The 15,694-nt window shown below is 44.5% G+C and overlaps 1 protein-coding gene across 2 annotated transcripts in view; it reads right to left on the bottom strand.

Annotated features, from left to right (window-relative positions):
- Positions 1-129: 129 nt before the first annotated feature.
- crebbpb (CREB binding lysine acetyltransferase b) overlaps positions 130-15,694 on the bottom strand; it is a 44,384-nt gene continuing 28,819 nt past the window's right edge. The window contains exons 11-31 of one of the 2 annotated variants that reach the window (XM_080300887.1): positions 15,610-15,666; positions 15,222-15,343; positions 14,507-14,695; positions 13,956-14,342; positions 13,544-13,720; positions 13,192-13,366; positions 11,282-11,400; positions 10,945-11,184; positions 10,677-10,765; positions 9,149-9,259; positions 8,959-9,015; positions 8,776-8,853; positions 8,588-8,655; positions 8,359-8,509; positions 5,674-5,820; positions 5,466-5,579; positions 5,187-5,352; positions 4,651-4,818; positions 4,238-4,399; positions 3,640-3,921; positions 130-3,520 (exon numbers count right to left, since the gene is read on the bottom strand). In XM_080300887.1, coding sequence (XP_080157013.1) covers positions 1,103-3,520; positions 3,640-3,921; positions 4,238-4,399; positions 4,651-4,818; positions 5,187-5,352; positions 5,466-5,579; positions 5,674-5,820; positions 8,359-8,509; positions 8,588-8,655; positions 8,776-8,853; positions 8,959-9,015; positions 9,149-9,259; positions 10,677-10,765; positions 10,945-11,184; positions 11,282-11,400; positions 13,192-13,366; positions 13,544-13,720; positions 13,956-14,342; positions 14,507-14,695; positions 15,222-15,343; positions 15,610-15,666 — 5,477 coding nt within the window. In that variant the 3' untranslated portion in view covers positions 130-1,102. The remainder of the gene's footprint in view (positions 3,521-3,639; positions 3,922-4,237; positions 4,400-4,650; positions 4,819-5,186; positions 5,353-5,465; positions 5,580-5,673; positions 5,821-8,358; positions 8,510-8,587; positions 8,656-8,775; positions 8,854-8,958; positions 9,016-9,148; positions 9,260-10,676; positions 10,766-10,944; positions 11,185-11,281; positions 11,401-13,191; positions 13,367-13,543; positions 13,721-13,955; positions 14,343-14,506; positions 14,696-15,221; positions 15,344-15,609; positions 15,667-15,694) is intronic. The other variant, XM_026164963.2, reaches the window with a different exon arrangement.

Raw genomic sequence — 15,694 nt, 5'->3', positions numbered from 1 at the left:
CTGATGAAAATCTAATGGATCGTTTTATTTATTTATTTTTTAATATAGAGAAATGATTGAGCAAATAAAAATCAGCCCAGCTGCTGAACACATACGAATTTCCCCCATGCAGAAAGATTCGAGGCAGAGTCTGTGGCACACAGGTTTATTTAACAATATGGTATATAAGTACGAAATGAGCCATTTGAACCAATTTGTACAGTGATTTCATTTCTGCATATTTACAGTACTGTCCACCTGCATGATTTACATTAGAGAATAGTTCATCATCAAGTCAAGTTTAATGCGAGAGAAAATGATGCACAAAACTCTCTGAACACAAATCAGCAGTCAAACAAGATAATTTCCCACCACAGGCGAAAGAGGTTTAGGACTTAATGAGAATTTCTTTAGACTGAAGGAGAGACAAAGCAATCTTTGAACATCTGCAAGACGAACACTGGGCCCAGGCCAGTAAAAAGAACATTCCTGCACCTGTGAACATGAAGAGTCAACGCAGGTTTACCTTCAACCTGCAAATTGTGTTTGGGTGTGTGCAATAGTTCCTAGATCTATACAAATACGTTAATCTCCTTTAGACTCTGCAAACAGGAAAGAAATTAAGGCTTTCCTAAAGGCAGTCCTTTTTGAAAAATGGCATATTAGAATAAATTAGCCAGGAACAGAGAAACTGAGCAAGAGGTGAAGCCTGGCAAAAACAATTCCCACACAAATAATTTTACAGTCTTCTTTACACAAATACAATATTAATTTGCAAACGTACAAAATAAAAAATAATAAAATGAAATTTTTTTTTTTAGAGAAGGTTTTTTAAAAAAGTCAATACCAGAGAATAACAAATGAAAAACAAATTAAAACACAAAGACCAGGGCAAAATCTTGCAAGGCTGGTCTGAACCAAAAATATATTCATTGTGTCTTTGTTGTTTCTTCAACAGCAATTATTAAATCACTCTGTGTACTTGAAAAAGTAGTCCTTGGTTCACAGTCCGTAGGCCTCGTAAGACTAATTTATTTTGTGATTTCTTTTAGCTTTTTACATCAGCAAATAGAAAAATGTTGCAGCTGAAAACAGAACAATGCCTTTCTTCTGTCTCAAAATGCTACAATCCTTCAACAAATTTCTCTAGTGTGTCTCCCGTCGTGTCACCCACCATACCCATGTCACTACTCAACCCCCCTCGGTTTGGTGTGTTAAGCTGCGGGAGCATGGCGCTCTGCTCTGGTGTTCCCATGTGACCCTGCTCCATGGACCCTGACATGGGACCTCCTAAGCTGGGATGGGGAGAGTTGGAGTGAAGTGCGCCATGCTGAGGTGACGGCTGGGGTTGTATCCGAGGGGAGGGACTGGAATGAGGTGCCTGCTGCGAAGGTGGGCGGGGCGATTGCACTGGGGCTGGAGAGCGTACCTGGCTTCCCAGGGTATTTGCCATTGTCTGGCCAGGTAGGTGAGCTCCTGCCTGGGCTTGGCCTTGGAGCATGTGAGGCTGTGGACTCATCGAGTTGGCCTGTGCCGAAGAGCCCATCTGCTGCTTCATCATCTGATGCTGTTGCTGCTGAAGCATGCGTTGCTGGAAGTTCTGCTGTCCATCCATTCCCATCCCAGGTTGGCCCATTTGAGATGTGGGAGGGAGCGGTCCCATAGGCCCCCCACCTCCTTGCATAGCCATGTGCTGCTGCTGCTGCATACGGATGTAGCTTCCTGGTCCCGGCTGCTGTTGGGGGAACTGCCCATGGGCTGGAGGCAAACCTCCCTGCTGCTGTTGTTGTTGCTGCAGCTGCTGCTGCTGTTGTTGCTGCTGCTGCTGTTGCTGCTGCAGCTGCTGTTGCTGCAGCTGCTGTTGTTGCTGCAGCTGCTGTTGTTGCTGCAGCTGCTGTTGTTGCTGCAGCTGCTGTTGCTGTTGCAGCAGCAGCTGCTGCTGTTGCAACTGCTGCTGCCTAAGAATTTGCTGTCTGCGGAACATTTGATTTCCGTTTGGTACCATCTGGCCTTGGGTGCCCATGGATGGCATTCCCTGGGGTCCCACCTGCTGAGGAGGCTGCTGTTGAGGTGCCATTCCTGGCCTTTGCACCTGGTTTGCCATGCCCACCATTGTGTGCATTCCTGGCTGGGATCCTAGCATGGCCTGAGGGTTCTGCTGTTGGGCCTGCTGCTGTGGTTGGTTGGCTTGGTATTTTGCCGTCCTCTGTTTAATGAAGGCGGCCATGAGGTGGGGGTTAGACTTGAGGATGCTCAGGACCTGCTGTTGCTGCTGTGGGGAGCTGGGTGATTTTAGGGTGTCCAATAGCTCCCGCAGGGCACTTGGAGGAATGTTACCCGGCATACCTCGGGGCATGTTTTGTCGCTGTGGTGTCATGCCCTGCTGTGAGGAGCCCTGTGTAGGCATGACCCCAGACATCTGGTGACCTTGCTGGGGCATCATGGGCCTCTGCATGGGCTGACCTTGCTGGGGCATTGGGTTTCCCTGAGGCTGCTGAGGGGGCATGGGGCCTTGTTGAGGAGGAACCTGTGGCTGATGACCCTGGGGATTCTGCATCCCCGGACCCCACTGGCCCTGCTGCATCACCTGGGGCCCGCGTGGCCCCTGCATCATCTGCATTTGGCTTGGCATGGGCCCCATCATGCGTGGGTGGTTCATTGGCATCCCATTCATTGCATAATTCTGTTGCTTCTGCTGCTGCTGCTGCTGTTGCTGCTGCGGCTGCTTTGACTTAGCTAACATCTCGATCTGTCTGGCCACCTTCAGGGCTTCCATCAATGACTCCTGCGGTTGCTGCTGCTGGCGAGGCTGTGGAGGCTGCTGTTGGTGCGGCATGTTGGGCATGGGTGACTGCTGTTGATGGAGAGGGGATGACTGAGGCCCCGGTTTACCTTGCGGCACTGGTGTTGGAGGCTGACTGCTGCGGCCGTTGCTGGGAAAGCCTTGGGACATATTGGTGGGGTTTGGTGGTTGCTGTTGTTGGGGCTGGTTGGACATGGGCTGGGGAGTCTGGGGTGTATTAGGCTGCTGCACAGAATTTGGAGTGTCTGGGGCATTTAAGGTAGGTGGAGATGGCATGGGCATACCCCTTCCAGCCATGGTGGCCATTCTGCGACGCATCATTTGAGCCTGCTGAAGCCTGTGCTGCAGCTGCTGTTGTCGAAGCTTGTGTTTGATGTTGAGACAGAAGGGCACGGGACACTTGTTCTCCTGACAGTGCTTGGCATGATAGCAACATAAAGCGATGAGCTGCTTGCACACAGGACAGCCACCATTGGTCTTGCGCTTGCAACCTTTGGTGTGCTGAACCACCCTCTTCATCTTCTGGCAGGACGGCAAAGAGCAGTTGGCATTGCGGCACTGGCAGGCGTGCACCAGGGACTGGATACAGCGCTGGATACTAAGGCGTCGACTCTCCTGAGGGCTCTTGGAGGCCTCTCCACCTTGACCATTGCTGTCATCATCCAAGCCCAGACCCCACTTCACCATTTGGTGATCATGGCCTTTAGTGTGGTAGCAGTTAATGCATAGGTCATAGTCCTGATGAGAGGGGAGAGAGATGACATTAACCTTAGTTAAAAATGTAAACTAGGTGTTAATTCAAAACCGATGCAGATGTTGCTTTTAAAACACGGTCAATGATCACAACTGTATCTTACCTCACAAACTGTGCAGTGCCAGCGAGTCTCGACATGGTGCTTGCACTCATTGCAAGTGTACACAAAGCGGTCCTGGCCTTGGTTGTGCAGCTCCACCAGCATGCACATTGTGCTCCATTTACACCTTCTCAGTGAGCTGAACTCCCAGTGCTTGTCCCTGGCCAAGGTCAGAAACGCATCACGTCCATCCATCAGGTCACAAGTCAGCAGAGGGTCAGGGTCCATGATGGGTGGCAAGGTGTTAATGACTGGCCCAGCATGGAGGTGGATAACAAAAAATACCTGGTGGCAGGAGGGGAAGCAACACTGTTAGCTATAGGCATTGCTGAAGTGTAGTGCAATGTGACAAATTCCATAACTCTTGTGTGGAAGAAAATTTTCATGTGGAATTCAATTATCCTCAGGAAGCAGCACAGTAAGAGAGACGCTGCTCTGTACTTAGAATTTCACACACAACAATCTACCAGCTTTGTCTGAATTTTTTCCCCAAGCTTTAAAACAAGAGTCAAGTTACTGAAATGTTACATGAAATGAAATTTTATTCATTTAGGAGAGACAAAAAAAAAAAAAATCTGTTATAGTTGCTAGGGTTTCCCACCTCCTTATGTTTCTCCATTGTGGCATAGAGCTTCTGGGACAGATCATTGGCTACATTTGGCATTCCAGGCTTTTTCTTATTGGCTCGACTGACGCTGCTCTTGTTTTTGTTGGTTTTCTTGTTATTCTTCTTTTTGGCATTCTTGCTGTCAGCTTGGGCTCCCTTGTAAAAAGACACACATGGACATTTAGAGAAGTTGAGATTGCACAACAGGCAAGATGAGATTATGCAATTAAGCAGAGTGGTTTATACAGTGCCAGAAAGCCAAAAGCATTTATATAATGGGTAGTTGAGAATGATACAATCTGGGGCGAGACAAAGGACTTAAAACACTGGGCTGTTGATTCTGGGATCAGAAGAGGCTTTCTTTCATTAATAAAAATATTCTGAATCCATGTATCCATCAAACTCACCTCTGTTGTCTCAGAGGAGGCTGTGTTCTCCTCCTTTTTCCTTTCTTCCTCTTCCTGCTCCAGCTCCTTGATGCTCTCCTCCAGTACATTAGGCCAAAAGTCACCCTCAAAGTACGGCAGCTCGTAGGCACTGGTCAGCCTGTCTTCTGTTGCCTGCTTGAAAATGTCCTGAACACAGACACACAAAGGCTCTTATCATAGAATTGGGCAACAAGAGCTTCTAATTGGGTCAAGTTGGATTTATGAAAAATGAGGGGGAGTCACTCCCATCAGAGTGTACATCAAGTCTAAGTCGTTTGGTAATAAATGTTAATTCACTGATATTCCAGTGTAAATGTGCCCATCAGCCACTCCAGAGTCTTACAAGATAATCATTTATATTCCTAAAGCAAACTACGTTAGTTCAGCTGAACAGCGTGGTAACCGCCTGCCGCCAACACCAGACTTCAAAATGTTAATTATAGCTGGGAATGTCTTGAGAAACATAACATGCACAGGTGGTTACAAAGTTATTTTTACTGGTATAATTTTCTGACCTTGTAATCATGTATGATTCTTTCAGCAAAAGCCTTGTCCAGCATTTTTCTGTACCACTCTTGAAGCCTTTTGGGCTTGGGGATCTTCTGGTCCGGAGGGTGGCAGTGGAAAATATAGTCATCTCCTTCACTGGGTGGGCAGGCCCAAATGTGACCCGTCACATACCTGGTCAGGAATTAAGTTATGACTCACTTAGCACTTAGAAGAATTAAACATGCATCAATACATGACTGAAAGGAGCTAAAATGCAACACTGCATAAAGTTACTTTTTACCCACCCAAGTTTTTTCACATACTCCAGGTATCCTATTAAGATCTCATGGTATACTGCAGTCCTTAGCAAACGCGGTCTGAAGAAGTGAATACTGTCGAGGTATGATATGTAAACCCGTCTGAAAAAGAGATACAGAATATGTGATGTGAGAATAATGCACACAAACTAAAAGGAAACTTAGAGCAATGCCTCTAACATTTTGCCCGTGTTACCTGGTATTTGGAAAGGGGCACTCTGAGCCGTACTCCTGGACGTGCATTCCGAAGAAACAAACGTCCACCCCGTCTATTTCCTCAAATGCAAAAAGTGCTTTGGTTCTGTAGGGGAAGCTTTCCACCATCTCACCTGAGTCTACAAACCTGTGGAAACAGAGAAGGTGTAAGCAACAGCAGCAATGGACAGATCGAGTACACCTCAACGTATAGTCAGGGTGCTCTTAGAGCTTCTGGCAGAGGCATGTCAACAGCATCCTTGGGGAAGCTGGGGTCATGTAGTCTGAATGAACCGTGTACCACACCTCCATTGCTGACGCAGATGTACAGAACTGTGATTATAAAGTTGTTGGTGCCTGACGCAGTATCCGCCTACGATGGCTTCTGGCAGAAGATGGACATAAGTGAAGGGAGTTCTCAATCAAAAGGGAGGGATTCTTTCAAGACTGGTTAACTTGTGCAACTCTGAAAGCAGCTGACTGGTACTGGCAGAAGACAGCGTTCTTAGCCGCCAACTACGCCAACTCGAGTGTGGGAGGGGTTTGGTACATAGAGCCATGGAACAAGATTCCCATAAGTCTTGAAGAAAATCTAGCAACCTCAAGTCAGATAACTCGGGAGGTGAAAGCAGTTCTCTGACCACACTGTAGGCCGTGGGGAGCCAGAGGTATCAACTTCAACAGGAAATCACACTTTTTAGCTTCCCTTCCCCTGTGGAGAAAAGTCCACCTCCATTCACAGGAGTAATGTGGTTTTCAACCTGGTTGCAGAGCACTGGACCAGCTCTGTGCCCTCTATGATGATAGATGAATGTGTGTGGGGTATTGCCCCCAACTACTCTACAGATACTTTTGCTGACTTGAAGAAGGAATTCAACTGTGCCCCCTCAGGGGTTGCTTCATGATTATGGGTCATTGGGTTCATCTTTCTGGCAATAAGGTAGGCTTGTTTTCCACCAGGGCTGCCCTTTGTCTCCGATTCTGTTCATTACTATTATGAACAGAATTTCTAGGCGTAGCCAAATGGCACAGGGTGTCATGTTCATTGGTCTTAACATGTCTGCTGGCTTCACTCTGCTATGGGCTACAGCTCCCAGTGGGGATGTTTGCAGCACATTACAAACTGGCATGGATTAGCGCCTCCAAGTCAGATGCCGTGGTTCCCACCCGGTAAAGGATGGATTTCCCACTCCAGGTTGGTAACAAGTGCCTGCCTCAAGCAAAGGAGGGCAAATATCTCAAAGATTTGTGCATGAGTGAGGGAAGAGTGGAGTGGGAGACTGAGAAATAAGCACAGCATCTACAGTAATGTAAATGCTGTTTAAAGGTGAGCACAAAGGCAAAGCTTTCACTTTACTGGTGAATCTATGTTCCTACAATCACCTATTGGCAATAACTGAGTAGTGATAGGAAGTGGAGGAAATTAGCCTCCTTCGAAGAGTGTCTGGGCTGAGGTCATTTTGGTGTGGAGGAATAAAGGCTCTACTCAAGCCCAGTGGAAGCAGTTGAGATGGTTGAAGCATCTGGCTAGGATGCCTCCTGAGTATCACCTAGATGAGATGCTTCGGGTATGACAAACCCAGCACATGCTGTAGGGATTGTATCTCTCAGCTAGCTTGAGAGGCCCAGACAGCTCAGACCTGGACAGGCAGTTTAAAATGCATTACTGAATGGATGGATACAACAGCATTTAAAAGACAAACTCAAGTCATTTGTGAAAAGAAGAAGAAAAAAAAAAGTAAATCAATTTTCATAAGATTAAATATAACTCTGATGTTTTCCGGAACCAATTCCCTTTCCACAGTCAGATCTTTGATATGAAAGTATGAACATAGAGATTTCTGTTTATATCTGAACAAATTGCATTATGTATCGACATTGTGACGTTGCACAAGGCATCAAATACACAAATGGACAGGCAAATGGACTAGTTAGTCATATATGGAGCTTTTCTACTATACTTGAGACATCTCATTCAGCCATTCACACAAACACACACTTTTTTCTTTGTCTGAGTGCTTTCTATCCAACATCCACACTCCAATGAACACACTGACAGCAACTCTGGCTTCAGTATCTTGGCCAAGGGTACATTGGCATGCAGACTGGAGCAGCCAACCAGCAACCTCCGATTGGTAGATGACATGCTCTACCTTCTGAGCCAAGGCTATCCAACAACATTTTCCTAAAACTAGCACATCACTGGCACAGTGCATTCAGCAAACGATCCAGGTTATTGCTCATAAAATGAAAAATATGCCTTTGGTGATCAATTACGTGACCATTGTATCTAAATTTGATTAAATCCTGATCAATAGTCCAGCTGGAGTGATGAGTCCCTATAAAAAAAACCTTTGGGATATTTGGTAATAACCCAAAATGGTGATCATTTTGGTGTTTGCTGTCATCATGCCATGGTGTCCAAGTTTGATTAAATTCTGCCCAATACTGTAGGAGAAACAAGCTCATCGGTCCTTCTACTCTATGAGCTGCAAAATACAAAAACTGTTCTCTGAGGCATTATGCAGTTCAGTTTCTAGCTGAGATAAATGTGGAATCAGCCGCGTGATTGAAAAGATTGAAAACACAATGCTATTGAAGATTTATCAGATGCTTTTATGCATCTGGACCCTCCAAAGGAAAAATTTTTTAAAAATAAGCGCTGTAAAGCAGGTGTGACACTTACCTAGACTTCATGCCAGGCTTAACCTCCACAGTTTTGTCAGAGCTGGCGACCACTCGCACAAACACCTCACCAGCTTCAGGGTGGTTCTGCCTTTTCAAGTACTTATTAACTCTGTCTTCAATGTATGAACCCAACCTTGTGGATTGCAACCCTTAACGAACACACAAAGACATGTTTTAAACACTGACATTCTTTGTCAGAAGTTGTTTTACTTGTATATGTAACTTACTCTTGGCTGAAAACTTGTTTTCCTTTCTTGCTTTACCAGACTTCTTCAGACAGTTGTCACAGATAAAACTGAAACGAGAATCTAATTATTTTTAGTGTCAACTAACAAATATAAATTCTATGACGGTCAAACATTTCTTTTATGTGCTTGAAGATATTTGTCTAGCGTAGCAGTCAAGCTATACTCACCCTGACGGCCAAATGACGTCATAGTGCAGCACACAGATCTGATGCATCTTTCGTCCACAGTCTTTACATTCAATATACCTACGATGACAAAAACATGCTTTTTCTTTCTGTTCGGTAAAAAGCAGCAAAGAAGCAACACTGCAGTCACACACATCAAAATGAAACTGTCTAGAGAATACTCACGGCTCAGGGTCCAACGTGTCATTTTTCTTCTTTTCAAACTGATCTTTAGATATCATCCTGCACAAAAAGAGAGATCTTCATGTTAAATCTGTGACTATTTATTCCCTTCCAGAGAACAAGAGCCAGAAAGCAAATGGTTCCACGATGATCACGGGGTGATATTCAGACATCCGGGGACCAAGGAACTTACGTCTGTGGCTGTGACGGGTCATCTCCCAGGGTCACACTGTTGCCCTGGATCTCATTGAAGCACTTCTCACAGTAGTGATACCTGTCGGCAATAAGGCCATATTTGGGTGAACTGCAGCCAGCACACACAGTAGCAGCACAGGCAAACCGGCGTACGGGTGGCAGAATGCAGAGTGAACGGAGCACACAGCAACAACCGAGGATGGAGCATGAGCAGCGGACAGACGGAAGGACACACACACACACACACACACACACACACACACACACACACACACACACACACACACACACACACACACACACACACACACACACACACACACACACACACACACACACACACACACACACACACACAGGTAGAGGTACATGGTTAGTCAAAATGGTCATGATTCAGCCACTCTCATTCAAAGTGGAACAGAAATGTGGGGAAACATGCTCAGATGCTATGTTAAGGACATTAAATGATTGTCGTCAACAACAAATTCGTGTTCAACATCGTCATCGAACATGCATGCTGCAAAATCAAAACGGTAAAGACATTTACACTGAAATCATTTATGAGAAGCAACATGCATTAAGAGTTGATGAATGGATGATCATGTCAGAAGAGACCGGAGTGATGATGCAAAAACAATTGTGCCGGTTCCTTTAAGCAGAAACAACATGACTAAATTCCCTTTAACAGTGTCCAAGTCTTTAATTCTAATTTGGGAAATCTTGAGGCATTTAGCATTGATTATCTACAACTAAAGTGTGTTCCATTGGACTAATGTTAAGCTGCAATAACATATTCTGCACAGAAGGGGGTGCTTTGGAGCTCATTTCCTAGAAAGAAATTAAAGGGATAGATGTGAGGGATGGACCCATCATGCGTTTTGCTTGTCCTAATTATATGACTCACTCAACTCAAACTGTGGTGCAATACTCCTATAAAGGAAAGCCGGTGAGAATTATGTCCTTAGAGCAGGGGTGTCAAACATAAGGCCCAGAGACCAGCATTGGCCAGGTAAAAACTCAAACCCTGCCCACAGATTGGCTTCAGCGAAAAAGGTATAAATTTGGGACTTTTAAACTTGTATTAGACTTGTATTTTAATAGGTATTACAGCTTTTCCTGCTGATGAAGACCTCCCCATGGCCATGTATAACTCAATGACAGCAATTGATCAGACAGATTTTTTTTTTTTTTTTTTTTTTTTTTTGGGGGGGGGGGGGGGGGGGGGGTGTTACAAAACAGCAACAATAAATATTGGAATCGTACTTTTTTGAGTATCTAAGGGATTCAATGTGAAGTTAAACTTCCACACAAGGAGAAAAAGGGAAGTTTTATTGGTCTGGCCCACTTAAGATCAAAGTTTTTTTCCCACATTCCTGGGTTATAGTTTTTCAGAATGGTGAATGTGAAGTGGGATCTTTAGTCATGCTGTACTTTTGAGGGTTTAACTTCACACCCACTTTGTATAATTAATTCTTCACCTCTTTACCCATGCCAATCCCTTCAGCAGAGAAAGCATGCACCTTTACCTGTTCTGGTAGCTGTAGTAGGTGCTATCCCTCGAGATGGTGCACAACTGTTTGCCATAGCAACACAGTGTCTGTGGTGAGAACTCAAACTGCAGGGTGGGAAAAAAACCACAAAACATTAAGGTACACGTAAATGTGACAATCAGCTTTCATCTAAAGTCAACAGCCAAATAAAGACTAAACTAAGGGTAAGTGACTTTTATCAGTAAGCAGAATGGTGTGCTGCCCTAAGTAGCTTGTGTTGACTATCCAGGATGTGCCATCTTACCTTCCTACCACAGCAGTAGCCCAGACCCTGCATGACAGGATCGATTTCTGCTTCAAACACTTCTGCCAGTTTGGTGCAGTACTTGTAGACTCGGGATGTTTTACGATTGTACAGCCACGCGTTGTTGAACATGAGCCACACATCTTCCACGTACTGCCACGGTTCCTGGTACTGACCCGTGTCCAGCTTGCGCTTGATGGTGGATAAGTCAATGGGATTCTTTACTATGTCAAAGTAGTCCTACAGGAGCAGAAGCAGGGAAGCAATTCCAGGATTGAGCAAATGACCCATAACAATTCGAAGCTTTGAGTAAAGGCACATCATTAAGTATACTTACAGGGATACCCAACAGCATTGGATCTACAGGTTGTCTAAAAGGCAGGGACTCTGGGTCTTGCTTGTAGAGGGCTTCAAGTGTTGGCATTAGGGCTTGCCTCAGTTCCTCTGGCTTGAAAACTAAAGACAAGAATAAGCCCATGAGGAAAAACACATAAACAGCATACCTATGTCTAAAAATAAAATAATTATTAATAATAATAATGGATTGGATTTATATAGCGCTTTTCAAGGCACCCAAAGCGCTTTACAATGCCACTATTCATTCACTCTCGCATTCACACACTGGTGAAGGCAAGCTACAGTTGTAGCCACAGCTGCCCTGGGGCAGACTGACAGAAGCGAGGCTGCCATATCGCGCCATCGGCCCCTCTAGCCAACACCAGTAGGCGGTAGGGTAAAGTGTCTTGCCCAAGGACACAACGACCAGGACAGAGAGCCCAGGGATCGAACCGGCGACCTTCCAGTTACGGATACGCTTCCCAACCCCCTGAGCCTGAGCCATTTACCGGTAGTTAAGGAATCGTGACATTCCTTAACTAAATGGACTCAGTACTGATCAGTGGCGTGCAGCTGGGTTTACAAATTAAATGCCTGGTGATGCAGGCATAAAATTGTGTCTTGTTCAATAGATTTCCACTCCAGAATTAGTTTAAATATTTAAATAAAACACATACACACAAAATACTAATACCCATAAAAAAATTTGACTTCATGTTAAAATGTCTGAAAGGCAAATGCTGTTCTTTTTTCAAAAACGCTGCCAGTAGATAATGCTGTTGATAAACATTGACAAAAGGGACGAATACAAAAAAAGAAAAAAAAAAAAAGAAAAAAAAGGAATCGCACTTATATCACGATTAGGTGTCAATGATTACAGCCTTCTTGGGAAGTGACAAGTGGAACCTGCCTCTGACATCCAGGGCCCAGTTCTCTTTATGCTTTTGAAGTGTTTGCTGTCATCATGCCAGGAATTTAAAAAACCTTCAGAAAATAGTCTCTAGATACTTTTTTAAGTCTGGCAAAGGATTAAAAAGATGTACAAATAAATAAATTGCTCCACCATGAGGAAAATGATCTACAAGTGGCTAAGGCTTCAAACAACTAGTTACTTTATCTGTTAAATTAAAACAGCAGCTCATTGGAATTCCACTATAAGAACCAGATTGCATCAGCCATTAGAGATCACATACGTTTAACATGTACAGGAGACATGCCAGAAAATTCTTTGTTGTCCTATTAAAGCATTAACGCAAAACTACAGTCTGCCAGTGAATACAAAAGAAAGGGCTTTTGACAAGAACATGCTCTGGACAAACAAATACAACAATAGCAGTCGTTAGGCTCGGACCAAAAGTGGCTTTTCAGAGGAAGCGTCTTGGACCACCTGTTAAGTATGATGGAAAAAAATCTTGTGGTTTGAGGCCAGCGACCTGCCTCCGGGGCTGGGCAGCTCACAGCTCAACTATTTTTGTGAAAGATAGGCTATTTCCTTTGAAATGTTGTGGAGTGATTTTAAATAGTCTATGCAAAACAACCCTCAACAATAGAACATTTACAGCTAGCTAACATGTAGCTTTTCATCTGTCTGATGAGACTTGTGGACAATCACGCAAAACTCTTGCACAAAGACCGTCGTGCTAAAAGGGTCTAAACAAGATTTTGAGGCCAAGAGTGTACTTCCTATATACACAGAAAAGCATCCATTGATATTTTAGTGAAAGTGTTGTGGTGAGTGAGTGAAAAAGCCATTTTCCTTGTGCTGCTGTTTAAGTATAACACCTTTAACTTGAGCACTCTACCAAGGAAGAGCAAGCATTTGGGTGTTCAAGCGTGCTGAAAAATACCAAAAAACTATTTCATCCTATGTCTAATTTTTTTACACCTTATATCTAAATATAGTAACATTACTTTTTTTGCGGCTCTGAGCGGTGGTAGTTGACGTGCTGTTGGCCCCACTTTCCTCCTCTTCTTTGGGTTCTGTCTTCACTTCTGGCTTCTTTTCCTCAGTTTCCATTGGTTCCTGCTTTGGTTCTGCTGCATCTGGCTCCTCTTTCTTCACCACTGGGGGTTTGGTTTCTTCCTCCTGATTATATATTAACACAATGATTGTTAACCATCTATCCAACACTGATAAGACAGCAAACCATCAAGCACTTGACACCCATGGAAGCATAACGCCTTAGATTAAGTTACTGAAATCCCACAAGACAGATTTACTGACAGAACTGGTTTATTTGTGGTGGAGAAAGTTTGCACATACCTCCATTTTTACATCATTCTGCGTCTTCAGAGAGCTGCTGTCGTCTTCTTCATCTTTTACTTCACTTTTGGCTTCAGTGCTGCTCATGTCAGGCAGGGCCTGCTGGGAACTCAGTTCAGCCACAGAGCCTGGGGTAGGCACTCTGTTATCGATGCTCGCTGCTGTTTGATGGGACAACTTAAAGCAGAAACAGAAACTGTTTAGTGCTGCCAGTTTTTAAAAAATAATTCTGATTTATAAGAAAAAAAACTTTTCCCCTCCTGCGATTAAAATATTGACAGCTAAATTTTATTAAATAAAATTTGAAATATTGTTTGGTTAAAACACCTGGATGGTGCTTTAAAGGAAAGTGAAAAAGGCATAAGCAATTCAAGAGCTGTGGTAGCTTTTCAGGGAAAAACTAGTATCTCACCGGCGTGCTGGGGTGCTGTGCCTGCACAGAGGAGGGCTGCTGCATCTGGCTGGAGGGCTCAGGTTGGGGCTGCAGGGGTGTGAGAGGGTGAGAAGGGTCAGGTGGTGTCCCCAAGGCTGAGGGGGGACGAGGGAGGCCACTAGGTATGTGGGTTGGGGTGGAGGAGGGCCCACCCGTGGACACGGGAGTGGAGGGCTGTGGAAGCATCTGGGAGTGGGTGGGAGTATGGTGTGGCTGTGGCTGCGGTGGTGGTGGCGGCGGCTGCTGCTGGGTGGCAGAGGCACTGGGTGGAGGGGTGGTACCCAGGGCAGGCTGAGCTGTAGGGCCGCAGGGCAGCTGAGAGCCAATGGAGCTCAGTGCATTCAGAGGGAGGTTAGAGTTTTGTGGCTGTTGGAACAAAGGTGTGCGCACTATTAGAATAACTTTACCAACCATTTACAAAGCGTGTGACACCAAAGTCACACACAAAAGATTGTATATTTAAAAAGAAACAAGCAATGTGCAATAAAAAGTCTAGGAGAATTAAGAAAAAACCTCAGCATCTTTCTCACCTGTGTGACACTAGCCTGTGACATGGCAGGTCCCAAACCTATATTCACATTCATCGCTCCACCCGCACTTACAGGAAACTGGCCCTGTTGCAGGAACTGGCCTTGGTTGGCTGGCTGAGATACCATGTTATTAGCATGACTACCCATAATTCCTTGAGTCTGAGGCATCCTTGATGGAGACATTCCCATCTGTAAAGTCAAAGAGATCAAATAGATAAATCAAAACAACAGACAACACCTATTATGAAGGTGTCTGCCAGGTAAAATCATTTGTTTCTAAAGGAAATGCTACCAACATGCAAGCTACCACAAGGGCATCCTGCTATTTTTCTGAAGGTCCTGTGGTGTAAACTTAACAGCCTCGGCTGACTCAAAGAAGAATACAGACGCAAACTACACCTGGGACGGCTGTAAGCCCAGGCCTGGGCAGTAGTTTCAGTACAGATTATTCATTAGCAGCTGGTTCATAAATGAATCAAGATCTGTGTGAACTACAGGAAACACATTTTGTATTGATGCTTCCGTGTGACAATAGTAACAGAGCATTAACTAAATATACAGTTAAAGACTCGCGTATTTCACGGTCAAGAAGAGGGAAAAGAAATTTAAGGGAGCAAGCAAGTGAGCTCAGAGAAAAATAACTGCTTCAAGGCAAGAGAAAAGGGAAAGAAAAACAAAACACAAAAACAAAACGAAACAAAGGAGTGTATCTAACCGCTGGCATGGAGTTCATGTTCATCTGCTGTGGATGGTTCCTGGGGGAGGGAGTCCTTGCTCCCATGGGTGCCTGAGGCATCTGTGTATTCTGCACTGCCATTGGGTTAAACTGATTTATTCCTGTGGGGGACAAGTACATATCTTGTTAAGATCCTTGGGAATTAATATAATTTAATAATGCATAACCAAATGGGATATAAGGGAGACTTAACCAGATCAATTTGATATCCTGTATCAGAGCAATTTAACAGGTGTGGACAAATGAAACAAATAAAAGTGGCATTCAACAGACAAACCACTAGAGCATGTTAGAAATAAAAGACGCAAATTCAAGTGCTACCCTCCCCCCCAAAAAACAAAACAAAAACCAGAAGATGAACACATACCTTGTGGTATGCGGGGCATCATCTGATTTTGCATGTTAGGCATCTGTGTAGGTCCATCTGAGAAGACAGGATAAGTCGAGGTTCT

The sequence above is a fragment of the Astatotilapia calliptera genome, chromosome 4 (genome assembly GCF_964374335.1).
Source record: "Astatotilapia calliptera chromosome 4, fAstCal68.1, whole genome shotgun sequence".
Classification (NCBI taxonomy): Eukaryota; Metazoa; Chordata; class Actinopteri; order Cichliformes; family Cichlidae; genus Astatotilapia; species Astatotilapia calliptera.
Note: the sequence above shows the minus strand (reverse complement) of the source record. Positions and strands in the feature narration are given on the sequence as shown.